General features: G+C 38.8%; 1 protein-coding gene across 1 annotated transcript in view; it reads right to left on the bottom strand.

Annotated features, from left to right (window-relative positions):
- Positions 1 to 18,512, bottom strand: part of LOC101165224 (epiplakin) — a 46,528-nt gene that overhangs the window by 18,271 nt on the left and 9,745 nt on the right. Inside the window, exons 8-22 of the mRNA XM_020702546.2 lie at positions 13,854 to 13,958; positions 13,665 to 13,760; positions 9,826 to 9,951; positions 9,567 to 9,716; positions 8,005 to 8,159; positions 7,444 to 7,570; positions 6,162 to 6,348; positions 4,209 to 5,068; positions 3,930 to 4,108; positions 2,738 to 2,876; positions 2,446 to 2,639; positions 2,193 to 2,355; positions 2,026 to 2,109; positions 1,844 to 1,951; positions 1,656 to 1,754 (exon numbers count right to left, since the gene is read on the bottom strand). Coding sequence (XP_020558205.2) covers positions 1,656 to 1,754; positions 1,844 to 1,951; positions 2,026 to 2,109; positions 2,193 to 2,355; positions 2,446 to 2,639; positions 2,738 to 2,876; positions 3,930 to 4,108; positions 4,209 to 5,068; positions 6,162 to 6,348; positions 7,444 to 7,570; positions 8,005 to 8,159; positions 9,567 to 9,716; positions 9,826 to 9,951; positions 13,665 to 13,760; positions 13,854 to 13,958 — 2,772 coding nt within the window. The remainder of the gene's footprint in view (positions 1 to 1,655; positions 1,755 to 1,843; positions 1,952 to 2,025; positions 2,110 to 2,192; positions 2,356 to 2,445; positions 2,640 to 2,737; positions 2,877 to 3,929; positions 4,109 to 4,208; positions 5,069 to 6,161; positions 6,349 to 7,443; positions 7,571 to 8,004; positions 8,160 to 9,566; positions 9,717 to 9,825; positions 9,952 to 13,664; positions 13,761 to 13,853; positions 13,959 to 18,512) is intronic.

Below are 18,512 nucleotides of genomic sequence, written 5' to 3'. Positions count from 1 at the left end.
GACCATTTAAGGGTGTGGTCAGGTGTCTTTTATACACATAACCATTTCAAACAGGTGCCACTGATACAGGAGGATAGAACCTCTTAAAGAAGTAGTAACAGGTCCAAAAGGGACAGAATTATTGCTTTTTTGTGGGATATACTGTACAGTGGGGCAAAAAAGTATTTAGTCAGTTACCAAATTTGCAAATGCCCCCACTAAAAAAGATGAGAGAAGCCTGTAATTTTCATCATAGGTATACCAAATAAGTATTTGGAAACCTACAAAAGAGCAAGATTTCTCTCTGACAGACCTGTAAGTTCTTCTGTAAGGGCATCCTCTGCCCTCCACTTGTTACCTGAATGAATGGCACCTGTTTGAACTTGCTATCCACAACTTCAAACAGTCCCACTCCAAACTCCACTATGGCCACGACCAAAGAGCAGCAAAATTGTTCACCTGCACCAGGCTGGGAAGAATGAATATGCAATAGGTACGCAGCTAGGTGTAAAGATATCAACTGTGGGACCATTTTTTAGGAAATGGAAGACATACAAGACCACTAATAATCTCCCTCCATCAGGGGCTCCTCACAAGATCTCACCCCGTGTTTGGAGGAGAAAGAAAGTTGAGTTGAATCCAAAGAACACCATATCTACTGTAAAGCATAGGGGTGGAAACATCATGCTTTGAGGCTGTTTTTCAGCAAAGGGACCAAGATGGCTGATCCGTGCAAAGGAAAGAATGAATGGTGCCATGAATCGCCAGATTTTGAGGGAAAATATCTTTCCATCAGCATTGAAGAATGAAAACATGGCTGCGTCTTTCAGCATGACAACAATCCCAAATACTACCCACTACCCAGGTAATGAAGAAGTGGCTTCACAAAAAGGATTTTAAGGTCCTGAAGTGGCCTTGCCAGTCTCCAGATTTAAACCCCATAGAAAATCTTTGGAGGGAGTTGAACGTCTGTGTTGCCCAGCAACAGCCCCATAACATCACTGCTCTAAAGGAGATATGCATGGAGGAATGGGCCAAAATACCAGCAATAGTTAGTAAAAAAAAAACAAACACTGTAAAGACTTACAGAAAATCTTTGACTGCTGTCATTGCAAACAAAGAGTTTATCTCAAAGTATTGAGTTGAACTTTTGTTATTGACCAAAAACTTATTTTCCACCATAATTTACAAATAAATTCTTTAAAAATCCGACAATATGATTTTCTGGATTTCTTTTCTCATTTAGTCTCTCACCTATGATAAAAATTACAGGCCTCTGTCATCTTTTTAAGTAGGAGAACTTGCACAATTGGTGGCAGACGAAATATTTTTTTGGCCCACTGTGTATACATTTTTTCTGCACCATTTTACAAATTAACTATTTAAGAAACTATACTGTATTCGTTTTTACATTCCGTCTCTCAGTTAAACGTCATCTATGCTGAACATTACCGACCTCTTTAAATGTTTAAAGTGGAAAAACTTTCAGAATCTATGACAGACAAATCCATGTTTTCCCAGCTGCATGTCACCATCCAAGGTTTTTTTTTTAGCGTCAGGGTCACTTCAACAAACACAGGATCATATATTTCATATAATCATGAGCCATTCACTCACTCGTCTTTACAACATACGTAACATGGAAATAAAAATAAGACTATAAAAGGAATCAGTACCTTAAGCTCCTCCATGCTTTTGAGCAACTCTCCAAGGAATTTGTGGTAGTTCCCAGACAAAGCCAGCAGCTCCATGTAACGGGTCTGAATGTGTGAATACTAGAACACAAAGCAGGTTTGATCTCAAGAATTAGAATGTTTCTGTAAATTAAGAAAAAGATCAGAATTGACCAGTGACCAAGCGTTACCTCCTGGTTGAGGTCCATTGAGGGGGACCTGAGCATTGTCCTTTTGAAAGGGATTTTGAGCAAAGTTTCTAAACCAGAGGCATAAGAGGCCAGGTCTGCCTCATAATCCTGCAAAAAAGCACAGTTGTGAAAGTAGGAAACAAAAAAATTAATGATTTTTAAAACATTTCAAGGCTACATACCTTAATGGCGTGGACACAAGTCTCGTTGTCCTTCAGCACACTTTCTACTGTTTCCTTCTTTGCTTTGATTTCGGTGTTCAGAGCCTTGACAGATCAGCAGACACAGAAACATGAATGTAAACCCTTGTACATCTTAAAAAACAACAATTAAATGGCAAGCAGAGGACCTTTTGGTTGCTGATGTGCTCTTTGAGTTCTTGAACGTTGTCTATCTTGGTGCCCTGCATAGCGTCCTGTTTCTTCCGTGTGCCATCAATCCACTCGATCAGGGGGGCGCTAGTTTGCTTGTAGTGATTCAAGTGAGGCAGATACAGCTGCAGGTCCTGCAGTCTGGACAATTCAAAACAAAATAAACCCAGTTGACAACAGGAAAGTGACAGTTAAATCCTCTACTGAATAAAGGTTCATGTTGAGACAAACCTGGTAGAAATCTGAGCCTCGATCCGTCTCCAGCGGTCAGACAGCAGCCCAGCGTGCTCTGTGTATTTCGTCAGCATCATGTCACACCTGTGGGAAGAACTGCCCACCTGGCTGTTCCAGTGGGTCGCCTTTGTCAGCTCTGCTTCCATGGAGGTCAGAATGTCTCTTTTCTGATCCAGCTCTGCTTTAATGTGCTACAAGAACAAATTGAAAAAGAGTTCTGAATGTATTCATTCTTAAAATTATCGTTTGGGTATATAAAACAACAAAAATCTAAATGTATCCAGAATACCTTCAGGGTTGATATGTATTCCTCAACTTCACTTGGAGTCAGAGAGGTGGTCTCCTTTTCTGTCAGTCTTGCTTCATGAACTTTCACTAGGTCCTCAGCTCGTGCCACACTCTCCAGCATGTCCCTTAGAGCCCGCAGCCTGACAAAGACAAAAGTTGCAAATAAACCTGACTTGAGCGAGTTGGGAGGTGTTTGACTTGAAAAAAAACATTTCACCTATCAGGAACCGCTGATAATAATAACTCACTGTTCCGTTGTTAAAAGTCTGAAGTTTTGAGCAAAGAAATATTTTATGAATGAAAATGAAAATATGCTCCTGTCTTCTGAATGCATCATGTATGGTTTAAAAAGTGTTAGCAATAACTGTTTCAAGACAAAAACATGATGAGGCTACCTCCTTTTCATCTGGAGGAGAAACTTTCGAACGGTGGCCAACACGACTAGAGTGGTTTATTAAAATACATAATTTTAAGGCAGCATCATTCTTTGTGTAAATGCTTCAGCCATGGGTCTAACCTATTTTTCTATCAGCATTTTAGAATTCTTTATTTCATAGAATGAGAAGTGACAGCTAGGGATGCATTAATTCACATCCCCACAATTCATTTCAAACCTCAATTTTAGGGCTCACTGTTAAGTTTTGGTTTGATTAATTATTTGTGTATTACAAAACAACAACAAAAAACAAAAAATTCAGAAAAATACTTTTTGGAATTTTATAATAAAGCCTGTAAGAATGACAGAAAACTTTTCAGTTGGCTTATACTAAGCCTAGTGTTATGTAATAAAGTCATACAATAATAAATCCTTCTTACATGCTTGACACCATCAACGTTAAAAACACAATGATTCACTTTCCCCACAATTTTGTTTAATGGGTATACGGTTTGGTTTTAAACCGAGAATTACGGCATTTCTGGTGATAGCTGCAGCAGAAATGGTCAGCTTTTGTTCTAAATAAATGATGAGTTTGTTCCCCCATGAAACATTGCTTAAGGTGTTCCACATGGATCAAAACTAGACTCCCAAATTTTTTACAATGTTTTTTTAATGTTTCTTCCAACTCTTGTTGTTTTTACCCTGATGCCTTATTTGTATCACATCTTAACAAATTGACATTCCACAGAAGAACTAAATGCCTTCAATAACCTCAAATAAAGTCTTGACTTTCATTTATTTATTTTTTGCATACCGCTGTATGTAAGCTGAGGTGCTGCTTTCCAAACTGCCAAGCCTCTGGTTAATCCCTACAAACTCGCTGTGGAGGTACTGGGCTGTCTCGGAATCGTTCATGTCTTCTACGTCTTTCATGATACGTTCCCTCAAACGTGTGTACTCGTCACGCAGTAGGTCTATGTCACATTGCACCATCTGAAAGAAAAATATCCGCAAATAGTTGTTGCTTTGAAAATGCAGATCTTTGAAATGTAAATATCATTAGCCAGCTTCCCTGTGTTTGTTATTGCTTTACCTGTAACTCCGTGATCCTCAAGCTACAGTCTTGTACTCCATCATCTCCAACGCAGATGTGAATGTGCTGACTCAGCATGCCCTCGGCAGTCTCCACCCTTAGCCTGAGCGTGTGCAGTTCTGTCAACATCTGAGATGAGAAGGAAGCCGAAGAGGAGGAGGAGGAGGACAGCAGCACCCTTCTTGTTAATTTGGTCCATTTGTTTGGTTCTTTCTTGATCCCAGAATCTTTGCCCGCCACCTCCCTTTTCACTTCCACCTTCTTCTCCACCTGTTTCCTGACCTCTGCTGGCTTTCTTTCTTCCTCCAACTTCTTGGAATCTTCTTGCGCCGCAGCTTCTTGTTGCTGCTTGATTATTTGCTGTTGTTGCAGCTGCTGCTGCTGCGCGATTGCTTGTTGCTGTTGCAGCCGCTGCTGCTGCGCGATTGCTTGTTGCTGTTGCAGCCGCTGCTGCTCGATTGCTTGTTGCTGTTGCAGCCGCTGCTGCTCGATTATTTGCTGCTGTTGCAGCAATTGTTGCTGCTGAATCACCTGCTGCTGTTGAGGATTTAGAAATACTTGTCTCTGCTGCATTGCTGGCTGCTGTACATACATCATCTGCTGAGGCTGCTGTAGCTGCTGGGGCTGCTGTAGCTGTAGCTGCTGTAGCTGCTGGGGCTGCCGTAGCTGTAGCTGCTGGGGCTGCTGTAGCTGTTGAGGCTGCTGTACATATATCACCTGCTGAGGCTGCTGTAGCTGCTGGGGCTGCTGTAGCTGCTGTAGCTGCTGAGGCTGCTGTAGCTGCTGTAGCTGCTGAGGCTGCTGAGGCTGCTGTAGCTGCTGTTGCTTGATAACTTGCGGCACCGTTTCCTGATTGGCAACTGTGAAAGGAAAAAGAAAGTTGATTAATGTCTGATAAAATAATACTACCACAAAGCTCACTTTAAACCCTTCATGTATTTTTCAGAAACAACAGTTTGGTTGTTCTTAGAGATGTCGAATAGATTTAGAGAGGTACGCGACGATAGAGGTACTCTATCAGCATGTTTGGTCTGGTGAATTGGTGAATATGCTAATGAAGCTAATGTGTAGCTGTGTCTGACTGTGCTTTTTTTTTCGTGTTACAAACCTGTTCGGGAGTTAGCATGGTCACAGTAACCTACGTGTTAGCAATCTTAGCTTTTTTTTTACACGTTCAATTCAATTAGGTTTCTTTTATATATCCCAATATTACAACACAGTTAACTCAACGGGCTTGACTAATTGGACAAACAGAAAATCAGTTATGAAATTCAATAGCTGATTGCTAAACTAAACTAAACAGACTAAACTAAATTTGGCATCCCTACCCTTAGCCCCGTATATATAACATACAGTGTATGTTCGAAAACATACTATTCATTGTATGTTTCAGTGTAGGTTTTATAATCCTGTGGCCTCTGTAGTGCAAAAAACACTGTACTAAAAATGCTCCTAAAATTTAAATTTAAATTTCGTAATTCTGTCTTTCTAACAATATAATGTTCTTTTGCATGTACATTTAGTTTAGACAAGGAAAATGCTGAAAATGTAGGTTTTAACAAAGCAAATAAAAACTCAAATTCCTTCTAATTTTTTCTTGAACTTTTTTTACAACTTTTTTTGTTATTTTTTTACAATTTAAATTTCAACATCATATTATAGTTTTCAACTGCTTTGAAAACTGTAATATTTTTTACAACACTGCACACAAAGATGTAAAACAAAATACAAGTTTACAAGAATATGATTATAATCTCCCTCTGTGGCATCTATGATTTGTTTAATCTCACTGTGACAAACCAGGGAGTCAGCAACCAGAACCTTCCTTTTTCAACTTTTACCTGGAATTAAAACAAGGATCATCCTAAATAGTTGAAAATGCTGCAGCCGAACTTCTAATGACAATGAATAGGAGAGATGTGTGTGTTTGTGTGTGTGTTCACTGTTACTGACCGTAAACCGGCAGCTCTTCCACCAGCTTCTCAAAGTGGCCTTGGGCTCCGTTCACCTGGTTCTCAATGCTCTTTCTGTCCTCCTCCTTAAACACCTTGGAGTTGCGGCTGGTTCTTTTGAACTCCTCAAAATGAGCCTCCATGTTCGTGATGATCTGCCTGGTCTCATCTGGGCGCATCGCAGAAAGCTGGAAAAGGACGATAAGACAAAATAAAACTAAAATGTAAAAAAATTGGAACGTAAAAAATATTTAACACACCTTAATGTTAACCTTGATATTTTTTGCTGTTTCATTTGTAAAGTTCCCAGTTGGTATTGTCTTCGTACTTACTTTAGCTCTCAGTTGTGTTTATTTTTTTAAATGTATGTTTTGTTTTAAAGAATTCCCTTTTATTTGTGATTCCTAAAACTTCCTGTTAATTAATCTCACCTAGTTCCTCTTACTACTACATCATTAATTTTTTTTTATTGTATTTTACCACCTGGATGTTACATCTTGTATTGTTTCTATATTTGATGGTCAGAGTTTGTTTTTTTCTCTTATGTCTATGAAGACTCTCATTCATCCAGGTTGATTCCATCATAGTAGAAGGTTTAGGGGCTGTCATCTGGACTTAGTTTTTTAAGTTAGAAGACGTTTCACCTCTTATCCAAAAGGTTTTGTCATCTACGGCAGTGTTCTGAAACCCAAACAAACCGAACAGCTGAAATAGATGACCAGTTTGGGGAGGGAGTCACTGGCTCCCCAACCCCCAGCTGAGGACAAAGGACTCTTAACGACCCGAAACCATGTAGACTAAGTTGACAATGCTATGCAGTTTCAGGTCTGTCTCCTCCCCCATGAGCGCATCTGTATCTACCAGTATCTACCATCTGTATCTACTGTATCTACCAGCTCTTTTACCAGCTATTTCAGAATTGACAAAGCCTTTTGGATAAGATGACAGCCCCCTAAACCTAAAACTATGACGTTTTTTGTCTTGTTAATTTTTTAATTTTTAATTGTTTTTAACATAAAGACACATTGTTTCTCTGTTCTTTCAAATTTACAGATTCACAGCTTGAAACAACTACACTAACTGTAGTCTTTATCCAGGTTCTTTGTACATCAAGTCCCAAAATTGATAAAAGTCAGTCTGTCAACTATTATAAACAAGTTAATTGTAGCTTTAAAGCTGAACCTAAATCATCTCAGCTTTCATCAGGAGTTTTCTAAAGTGACAACTTTGATTAACATGTAAAACCTTGGATGATCAACCACAGAGATGCTGCTTTGTGTTACCATGGCGATGGTGAGAGAGTTGATGTATTTAATATCCAGCAGACAGTATTGCCAGGCGATGAGACTCTTCATGTTGATGTACAACTGATTCCAGACAGACATGATGGCGTCAAAGCATTGCTCAACCCTTTGAAAAAGACAGGGATCAAATTAAAACAACAGAAAGCTTTTATTTTTTAAATTTACAGTTGGGAGAAAAATACATATTTTAAATCATGACAAAAAAGATAATGCCTTAAATGTTTTATTTAAATTTAAATTCAGTTGTGCCTACATTTCTAGCATTATGAAAATAAAACTAAAAAATCAATTAGAAAAGGGTAAGGGTTTCTTATTCCTGAAAAAAATGAAACTCAATAGTCAAGCATGTGGGTGGAGAGCTAATGATGTGGACCGTGAATTTATTTTTCTCAACTTTTATAACTCATCTTAAAAACAGTGTGTATTTTAAAACTGTTCCAATTCCTACGATATTATTTTTACCCTATTATAAAAGTAGCTGAGGTCCAGTTTTATCGACACGGGAAAGAAAAAACCTTTCATTAAAAAAAATCTTCTTACTTGGTGGCAATGTTGATGGACAGCGGGTTTGGAGGGGGTATGATCAGGCACACAGACGGTACCGTCATCTCCAGTCCTCCAGGGCCAGTCACAATCCACTTACTGCGCTGACTGTTGTCCTTCAGGATGGCCTCGTTGCCTGTATGGATCACTTTCTGCAAGGAGGGGATAATGGATTTGTTATACTGGGAACATCTCTCTCGGCTGGACTGGGAACGCCTCAGGGTCCCCCCAGAGGAGCTGGAGGAAGTGGCTGGGGCGAGGGAAGTCAGGGCATCTCTGCTTAGACTGCTGCCCCCGCGACCCGGTCCCGGATAAGCGGAGGAAGATGGATGGATGGATGGATGGATGGATGGATGGATGGATGGATGGATGGATGGATGGATGGATGGATGGATGGACGGATGGATGGATGGATGGAACATAAGGAATCCTCTCTCAGAGGGCCAAGTTCATGCATTTGAATTTATTGCTAAACTTTTCCAAAACTGGTGGAAGAGATCATATCTCAACAATGTTGGCTTCTCCTAACTGGCTCCCTGCTAAAAGCACAATAGAATTCTTCATCGTAAGCTTTTTATTATAAGTGTAATTGGTGCTCTCCATTTTGGTTATAAGTCCAAATTTTTTCAATAAAGAACTTTATCTTGGTCTCAATGACTCCTTGATGTTCCAAGAAATGAAGACAGAATTTTTTTTACCCCAACTTCCTGTTTTAGATTTGGAGGCTGACTCTGTCTCTATATTCAAAACCTGGACTTAAAACACTCCTATCAAGTAGTAAAAATATAAGAAAAAGACAATAAAAAACATAGATATATCAAACCAAAAGATTCATACACTGATAAAGAAATAAAGAAAAGAAGATGATGCTATCTTTGCGGCAACATAAATTAAGTGATTTTTATCAAGGCATAAGTAAGGTTAGCATGGTTGGCATCCTCTTCTGTCCAAAATCTAACTTTAACAATTTCAATGTTTTTACAGTTACTAACTGGTCTCTTTTTTGTCTTAAAACGGATAGTTTCACAGTTTTTGTTTGTCTAAATTTCTATAAAGTAATTTATATGATGCACATTATGATATATGATGCATTCATTCATTATATGGGTCATTATTAATATGCAGTTAGGATCATTTAGCTTTTCTGGAGTGATTAAGATATATTGAGACTCAACAAATCGTATATTTTGGAATTAATTTCTAGATTTCATTATTTTTAAATGATTGTATCCTTTGCTTGGTTGGATCTTTATAGGATTCACTGCTTTCTGAATGACTTTTGATTATTAAATGTTAATAAATGAACCTGAACAAGCTCAATAAAAATGTGATTAATTGAACAAAACCTTGAGTACATTTAGGGAAAATTCAAAAACATTTGTTTACGTCACAGTGTTCGTGTTCATTCATGCAACCAGTAACTCCTTGATGCCTACTGATGCAAATATGAGCTCAAATGTTTCCCACCATCATTTAAGTTTGCCCAAATCTGACCTTTATCACAGTAAAAAACATTAGTGAGTCAGTGGGAGTGTAGCACACATGTTGTCAGAAGCTACCTCGTCTTCTTTGTAGTCACACAGAGCTTTGACAACGATGCTGTTGCTCTTCTCATCTGGGCTTCTCTCCTTAAGCCTCACGATGCTCTTCGACTTGCTGACCAGGTTTTGCACCCGCCGCTTGTGATCCATGATGGTCTCCTTTTCCTTCTGAAGATTAGAAAGGGTCACAGGTGAAGACATCTCAGGTTTCCTCATTCCAAGTGTCACAGTACAACGTGTAAACGTGTTTCTCGTGGTTTGGAAGAGGATCCCACACCTCCAGGCCTTTGAGGAGCTCCATCAGGTCCTCCAGTGAGGTCTCCTTGTCACAGGAGAAGTTCTTGATAATCACTTCACGTTCCTTCTGAAGAGCACTGTTGGTTTCATCTACTTCCTTAAAGAACTACAAAAAAGAAAACAATTCTATATAAGAATCAGATTTTTTTTAAAGGTATTTGCTAGGTTTATATTGGAAAGATAGATCCAGAAGGTCTAGAACAGGGGTGGGCAAACTGCGGCCCGCCTCCGTATTTGGTCCGGCCCACTGAATAATATCAGAGAACTGTGATTTATTTATTTATTTATTTATCTGGCCACATGATCAAGACGTGACATTTTATGAACCCCTTCTGCAGTCTGTCTCCCGATCTGAAACCCTCTAAAATCTCTGTCAAATAGAACAGAAGACAGTCTTCCCGTTCTATGTGGCAGTTCATTTTTCCCGGTTTAGCTCATTATTTTAGAGCGATTATGCTGGGGGTTTTTTAAACAGCGCACCCTGTTCTGTGTCCTGATTGGCTGGAGACCTTGTTAATCAATCTCCTCCGTGTCTCCTGTATAGAAACTTCGATCTCTTCAGATCTACAGAAATCTTTGATCGATCAGATCTTTGTTTTCATTCTAAGATCCTGGACCTAATTTCTATGAAGGTTTGAGATTTCAAACAAGAGAAAAGGATGAAAATGTTCATGTCTGTCTGAGAAAAGTGTTGATAGTGTGCAGTGAGGAGTTTTATTAACATAGACGTCTGTAATTAGACTCCGTGGATTTCACAGATCACGGTTACTTTTAGAAAGCAACTCCTGCAATAAATGAGGAACTCTGTACTGGTGAAAAGGTAACGCAGAAATGTGCATAGCTGCAGCAGAAGACATAGAAATGTGCTTTTTTCATTATTACTGGATAAGAAACAGACGCGCAGGACACAGCACAGCTGCGCAAACTGTGAGACGTGTGAGGAGCTACAGCCCTCAAAGTCTCAGCAGAATTATGACAGGGGAGGATCGACTATTTATGTTTTTTTTTTATGTCTCAGTATATTTTTCCTGAATTTTTCTCTTCGACAATCATAGAGTGTGTTATTTGGTCATTGTTTTATTTCATAAATAATATTATTTATTTAATTAAAAGGATCATGAATGAATGACATTTTATTCATATAGTACCAAAGGCTTCACAATAAAAAAGAGATCTAAAATGGGAACAAAAATTTTAAACTAAAAACTCTAGAACATTCTGTTTTAGAATATCATTTTCAGTCCAAATGTTTTCATCTACATTCCATGTTATATCATTCTCACTCCACGCATCTACTCCTGGTCCGGCCCTTCTATTGAATTTTAGAACCCAATGTGGCCAGCGAGTTAAAATAATTAGCCACCCCTGGTCTAGAAAGACGGTGAAACCCTGGAAGCTAATGTCTATTCGCGATCTTTTCCAAGCCAGGAAGCTTTTTGCCGTTATTTACAGTTATAAAACTGTTAGCTGGTTTTAAAAAACAGGGATTTATGAACAGAAATTGAACTGGGTCGGATTCTTCTGATCATGCCTGAATGAATCCTGTTCAGTACAGGCAGACCATGTACGGTTCTTATTTAAAAGAAGAAACTAAACAGTCAGCCTGTACTGACTTGTTTTTTTTTTTTTTTGGCATCAGATGCAGGCATACCAGTTCTGTTCTGAAATAACATCTGTGCATTTGTTCTAATGCTGCACTTCCTTGTGGAGAATTAGTAGAAACTGCAGGCAGTTGGTTTCAGAAAATATTTTATGATGTCCAAAAATAAAATATTACTTTAAGGACCCACTCCAATGAAAACCCCGTTTCTTTACGTGTTTTGTGGCATGTCTTCTCATTATGGAGGACGTATATAAAGAAAATTAAGCTTAAAATTGCATTTCTAAGTTTTTCTTTATTCATATATTTGTAAATTAGAAGCAGACGAAAAAAGGCTGTTTAAAAAAGAGTGTATTTGTGGTGTACAGTAAAATACACTCCAAGCTATAAGCAACCGGGATGGCAAGGGGGGGCCGGGGTTTGGTCCATGCCAGGGTCCTGCCTGTGGAGTGATATTTCTGCCACTATGTTGCACACAAAACTTTCAAAGTTGCAAGTAAAAATATGAAATATTTGCCTTTCAAAAATGTATTTTCCTTTCAAAACACATCGCATGCGTTGTTTCAAATCTTGCTCTTTTCCTATCTTTGATTTCGCTGACTACTCCGAGTGCGACTCAGCGTGAAATAACTGCCACAGCCAAAAAAGTTTTCGCATGCGTTGTGTCATTCCACTTTTTTCCTATCTTTGATTTTGCTGAGTTAAGTTTCAGTTTGACGTGACAAAGCTGCCATCAAACAGCTGCGGATTGGTCCAGAATCTAACCAATCAGGTGCAGACATGGACTTTGGACTTTGTGTAGGTTATGTTCTAACGAGATTCTACCGTTTTTAAACCATTTTGGCCTGTTTCTCTTAGAGTAAAACCCAGAAGGAGCAAAGCAGCTTAAATAAAACCGAGTTTTGTATTTCTTTATGTCAGTGTAGTGACCAACGTGTTACGAGCTCCGACTCCGTTCAGCAGGAAGCAACACTTTTTAAGATTTGTATCTGAACTATTGTTTTATTTTAATCAAAAATGTTGAAATATTAAGAGAAAATATTATTTTTTCATGAGTTTTTTTCTTTACTTTGGGCAAACACGAGTTCTAAAACATAAGCCACTGTGGAAATTAACACAAAAGTTAAAAATGCTTCTTCTGCTAAGTATATTGAGTCTACTGTGGCAAGCCGTCCTTCTTTTGCTTATTTTACTTCTGTTCATCTATTCCAAAACACTTGTGCACCATCAAATAATATCTGCTTTAAATCTTTTATTGTTTTTGTTTTAACAAACAGATCTTAAAGAAAATGCTCTGCAGGATTCACAGATCACACAGGGGCCTGATGATTTAATGTCAGCAGATGAACTTTACTGTTCATTTTCCAGTTTCAGGAGATCCTCCGCCATAAATTCACAAATCTGACATAATAAAAATTAATCAATGCTAAAAAAGAAAGAAAGTATGAAATATTGTTAAAATGATAAAAATGAAAATGTCTTCATCCAAAGAGACAAAATTGAGGGTAAATAGAGCTGGTTCGGTTTCTGAGCCTCGGTAGCAGACACCATGTTAGATAAATGTTGCGATTTAATTGGTTAGAATCTGGACCAATCAGCAGCTGTTTGATGGCAGCTTTGTCACGCTAAACTGAAACTAATGTCAGCAAAATCAAAGATCGGTAAAAAGTGAGATTTGACACTATGCATGCGAAAACGTGTTTTGCAAATCCAAAAAAAGTTTTTGAAAGCAAAAAAAAAAAAGTTTTTTAAAGCAAAAAAAATTTGAAAGCAAAAAAATAATCGAAAGAAAAATAAAAAATAATTGAAAGCAAACATTAGAAATTTTCATTTGCAACTTAGAAAGTTTTGTGTGCAACGTGGCGGCAGAAATATCACTCCATACCCGCCCACAACTCGGAGGCAAATTTTGGACGTTCCCCTGCCATTCTGCAGAAACTATATCCTAGAAAACGACACGGGTTTTTTAAATTTGCCTAAAAACTGTATAATCATAATTAAAAGACCACTGGGAACACTTCTAAAATAGATCAAAAGATGATCGGAGTGCAACTTTAAGGCTTGGAAACCTGTTAAAATCTTTTTTAAAGAGTTTCATTTAAAACAGGAGTCAAAGATGAATCTAGATCAAATAAATTCGGATGAATGCTCAAGTCTCTTTTAAAGGCGAGCCAAAAGGGTATAATTTTAGGTTTTAAGCTCTTAGTATTGTAAGTTACCTGGTGGAAAGCTCCATTCTCCTTCAAATGAACTTCAATGCATTTAGTGATTTGGAGCAGCCAGCTCCACTGGGACTGCATCGTTTCCACGTATGTCTGGAAAAGAATACAAATATAGAACACAAATTCTCCATTATTGCTAACAGCCACAGCTTTGCTTTGGATAAACGTGAAAGAATCTGTTCGCACCTCAATTATGTATGAGCCCGGATGGTTGTTTGTCATCAGGGAGTTGGCTTTGGCTTTCACTTTGAACAGCTCCTTCTCCTTCTCCTCCAGGGCGCTCATCAGTTTCTGTTGCATAATAAGAACCTTCAGTAATTGCAGCGGGGATGGGATGACTCCAAATGCAGCCGATGAATGACCGCTGCTGCCAAATTGTAATTGGCCACAGAGAGATCTCTCCCTCATGAGGCGCAGATTTACTTTACAGAAAGGAATAGACCTTTTTCGCAAAAACCGGAAGTACGTCATCAACGTGTAAACCTAGTTCCGGTTTGTGCTTCGCTTGCGGAGGAATGGCAGAGCCTAGAGTGTTTTCGAAGAGCCCGAGTTGTGTTCCGAAGTTCACCAGCACCGATGTGATGAATAGTGTGAAGATGCATTCGTCCACTAAAGGAAACAAATTGGACAAGGGATATAAATTCGTCCACGAAGAGTTTATCCACCATTACCAAGGTAAGCTTCAGCTAGCTTTAGCCATAGCCGCATCACCGCTAACTCTTTGTTTACGTCAACTGTAAATCCTGGTGTTATTAATTTGTAATATAAGGCATAACACATCGCAGTGAATATGTTGTGTGTATGTTTAAGTGAAAAGGCATGAGATTAACATAACACCCAAAAATTTGGTGAAGCTGTAAATAAGAAATGTTAAGTTGCCCAAATGCGTCTTCATTCTTTTTGCTGCGGTTGCGGCACTTTCTTCACTTACTAGTATTATTTTTCTGAAAGTATGGTGAGCAGAAGTCCTCTTTTCCTGGACATGTCCTCTCTTTTGATACTTATATAATAAAATAACATTGAACATAGATGAAATGTAATTATATTTGCTTCATTTATGCAGCTCTGAACACCAATTACTCTCGATGAAATATCTCACAAACTCACTTCACTCCTCTTTTTTACAAACTCAAATCTGGTCACCCTACTGAAAGTTATAGTTTCATTTTACATTGATGTAGCAACATAAGTATGTCTTAATTTCAACCTATTTAATTTATTGTGTCTAGATATCGCTGGATGCAGAATGTGCCAACCTGAAAGCTTTCTTCTGCAGTTGTGTGGCTGCTAAAGGATTTTGCAATCACATAGTTGCCATCCTGTTCCAGAGCGCACATTATTCACAGCTGGGTCTGCAGGCTGCTCCACCCCCCCGGCCTGCACGAGTGGCTTGCAAAGATGGCACAGACCAAGAGCACAGGTGGGTTTGTGATCATATTGTCATTATTTTTTAAGAACGGATGTGTATCCAGAACAACTCTAAATTATTATAAAAACACCCAAGTAGTGACTACAGACTGTAATTGCTTTTTGCCTTTTACTTATAAGGGAATCCATCCTGAACCGGTTAGTGAGCTGGTGGTGCAAAAGCCCAAAACAGTTGGCAGGGACGGTCAGAGGTCCACACTGTACAAGGCATATACAGGTAATTAACTTTTTGTTGCTTTGTGAGCAAGTTAAGTTTGTTTTTTTTCTAATCTTATGACTAACCAAATTATGGTTACAGCAGATATAATGAATTAAATTGAAATGTAGTTATGCACTTATCAAATCAAATCAAATCAAACTTTATTTATAAAATAGCGCTTCTCATGCACTTTATTGCAGCTGGAAGCGCTTTAACACTAAAAACAGTAAACACACAACATTACAATAAAAACCCCAACCCACCCTTCACCCTTCCCACTCCCCTCCATTAAAGCACATGACCCATGGCTCCCACGTACAATGAAATATGACTATGTAACTGTAAAAAATAAATAAATAAATAAACAAACAAGTATGGCTTGGCTCTGCTGTGAGGAAACAGTATCTGGGAATCCTTTCATACCAGGAGCCAGCCCGGCCACCGGAACATCGCCACAGCGCCCACCCAGACCGGGACAACACCGGGGTCCCCCTCACACCCAAAAGCTGTAAAATTAGACCCCAGCCGCCCCAGCAAGGGCAACAACTGCAGCAACAACCGCTGACCAAGCCGGCAATCCCTGGAGGAAAAGATCCCCTCAAGAAACACTGGGGCTAAAATCATAAGATGCTAAAATTAAAAACATAAAAAAGAAGAAAAAAAAATACATAAAATTGAGAATAAGATGCATATAATTAAAATAAATACATAAAATAGCATATATTAAAACTAATAGAATAAATTAGCAGTTAAAATCAACTAAAAGCTAAATTATAAAGGTGGGTCTTGAGCCTCTTCTTAAAAACCTCTACTGTCTCTGCGGCCCTGAGGTTCTCCGGCAGGCCGTTCCACAGGCCAGGACCATAATGGCAGAACGAAGCCTCACCATAAGTTTTGGTCCTCACCTTGGGAACAACTAAGAGGCCAGCACCGGAGGACCTCAGGGTCCGCGAGGGCTCATATTTTAAAAGAATATCATTTAAATAAGAAGGCCCAAGACCATAAAAACATTTATAAACCATTAAAAGAACTTTAAAATCAATCCTGAAACGCACAGGGAGCCAATGCAGCGATTTTAAAACCGGTGTAATGTGTTCCCGCCCTCTGGTCCTCGTCAGAACTCGTGCGGCTGAGTTCTGCAGAAGTTGTAAGTTTGAAAGAGACTTTTTGGGTAAACCAGAGAGCAGGGCATTACAATAATCTAAACGACTGAAAATAAAAGCATGCATTAGTACCTCTGTGCTGGCAAGAGAGAGGAACGGGCGACTCTGGCAATGTTTTTGAGATGATAAAATCCTGTCTTAACGACATTTTTAATGTGTGGGATAAAATTTAGCTCAGAGTCAAAAAGTACGCCCAGGTTTCTCACACATGGAGAAGGTTTAAAATTATGAAGATGTGGTAAAATCATCTCTCTCTTGTCTTCAGAACCGATGATTAAAACTTCAGTTTTGTCCTGGTTGACAGTTTATGTCTAACTTTTGTGTGTTGTGTTTCTCTTGTGTAGGACCACAGCCAGATCCATATCTGATGGCATCTGGAAGCAGATTATGCCAGGTGCAGCCCCAACCTCTCATGGCTGTGTTGGATGGGTTTCTGAGATGGAATGAAAGAGAACTTGGATATATATTGTGGCAAATGCATGAATGCATACCTTAAATTACACTTATCTTGTCTTTAACAATCAGTTCAGCCTTCTGTCTTACTGTTGATCTGTAATGTTATTTTTTATTGTAAATGTTTGATGTTATTTGCATACCAAAAAATTAAATGAGGCACAATTTTGACCAAAATTGTTTTATTTGTTCATCTAATTTTTTGTGTAGTCAGTCACATTTCAACAGAAAAATATTACGAATATAACATTTATATTTAATTAGATTTTAAGAATATGTGGAAACACTAAATTTTTCCATACTATTTGCACATTATACATTATTTACATACCAAACATTAATTCACTCTTCAAAACAAAAAAGTCCTTGATAATTTGCCAAAACACGGCGGTTAAGCCAGATCTGATTCACACTGCCCATCAGTGTGAGCGGCACAGAGAGTTCCTGATGTGGAAGGACTTTATCCTACCGATCACTCTTTCCACCATAATTCTGAGGCGGGTGATGGCTTGGATTTGTTCATTTTCCTCCTTGCTGAATTGAGCTGAAAGCTTAAAAGGTGGAATGATGATCTTAGATCCAATGTCAGTTAGGAGGTCTTGAACGAGGAACTTTTGTCCGCCATGACATCGTCTCCTGGGTCCAGCAAAGGAACTTGGCTTCTAAGTCATGGATGTAATCCAAAGCCTCATCCAGAGCACATGTGAAGATAAAGAAATTAAAAATCAGTCTTAATATATTTATGCTACCTTTCAACACAACACAGTAATCATGTTTTGAAAAGTATGTTAAGTATTTAATTACAAATACATTTCATTTATTTTTGTTAAGGAAATTACAAAATGACAAAATGCTCAAAAGTGATTAAATACATGTAATTAAAATAGGTGAGAGCATGAACATCTTTTATTATAAATATTAATTTTTTCAGGTAGAAATGCATTTATCCAATAACGGTACACATAGTTGACTAACGTTAACCAAACACATTATGAACAACCTTACCTGTGTCACGTAGTCCTGATCCATCTTTACTGCCTTAGCTTAGCCACCGTATGCTAGTATCTTCACAGCATAGCTGCATAGACTGACGTTTGAGGTTCTGTCATATACTGACTCCCTTCTCAAAGGAGCAGTAAAGTTTTTCCAAGGGAAAATACTCCGGACGACACCACTCTTCAGGCGACGAACGACGCAGCCGCACCACAATCCGGAGCGAAGTTAGTAAGTGCCGGCAGCAGAGGGTGCTACCTGTGTTTACATTAAAACTATGCCCTTCATCTCTTCGCATCGCCTATATCCATTTGGGTTTCAGGTTTGGATCCACAGGAAAATAATGAAATGAAAGGTAAGGCTGTTTTTGGTAGGAAGACGAACAGCCTGGAACGCAACAGAGACTGCAACTCTTCGACTCTGCCATTCTTCATATCTGCTGCTACGCTAACAGGAAGTTGTTTTACACGTCATTGACGTATTTCCGGTCGAAAAATGCGGAAGTGTGAAAAAGGTCTATTATGGTTGTTTCTCCTCCTCATGGCCGGCCCTCCCTATACGCGAATTACGCAGCCGCGTAGGGCCCCGTCATCACCGCTGGGGCCCCGA

Source organism: Oryzias latipes, chromosome 4 (assembly GCF_002234675.1).
Source record: "Oryzias latipes chromosome 4, ASM223467v1".
Taxonomy (NCBI): Eukaryota; Metazoa; Chordata; class Actinopteri; order Beloniformes; family Adrianichthyidae; genus Oryzias; species Oryzias latipes.
The sequence above is the reverse complement of the archived record's forward strand: the minus strand, read 5'-3'. Positions and strand labels throughout refer to the sequence as shown.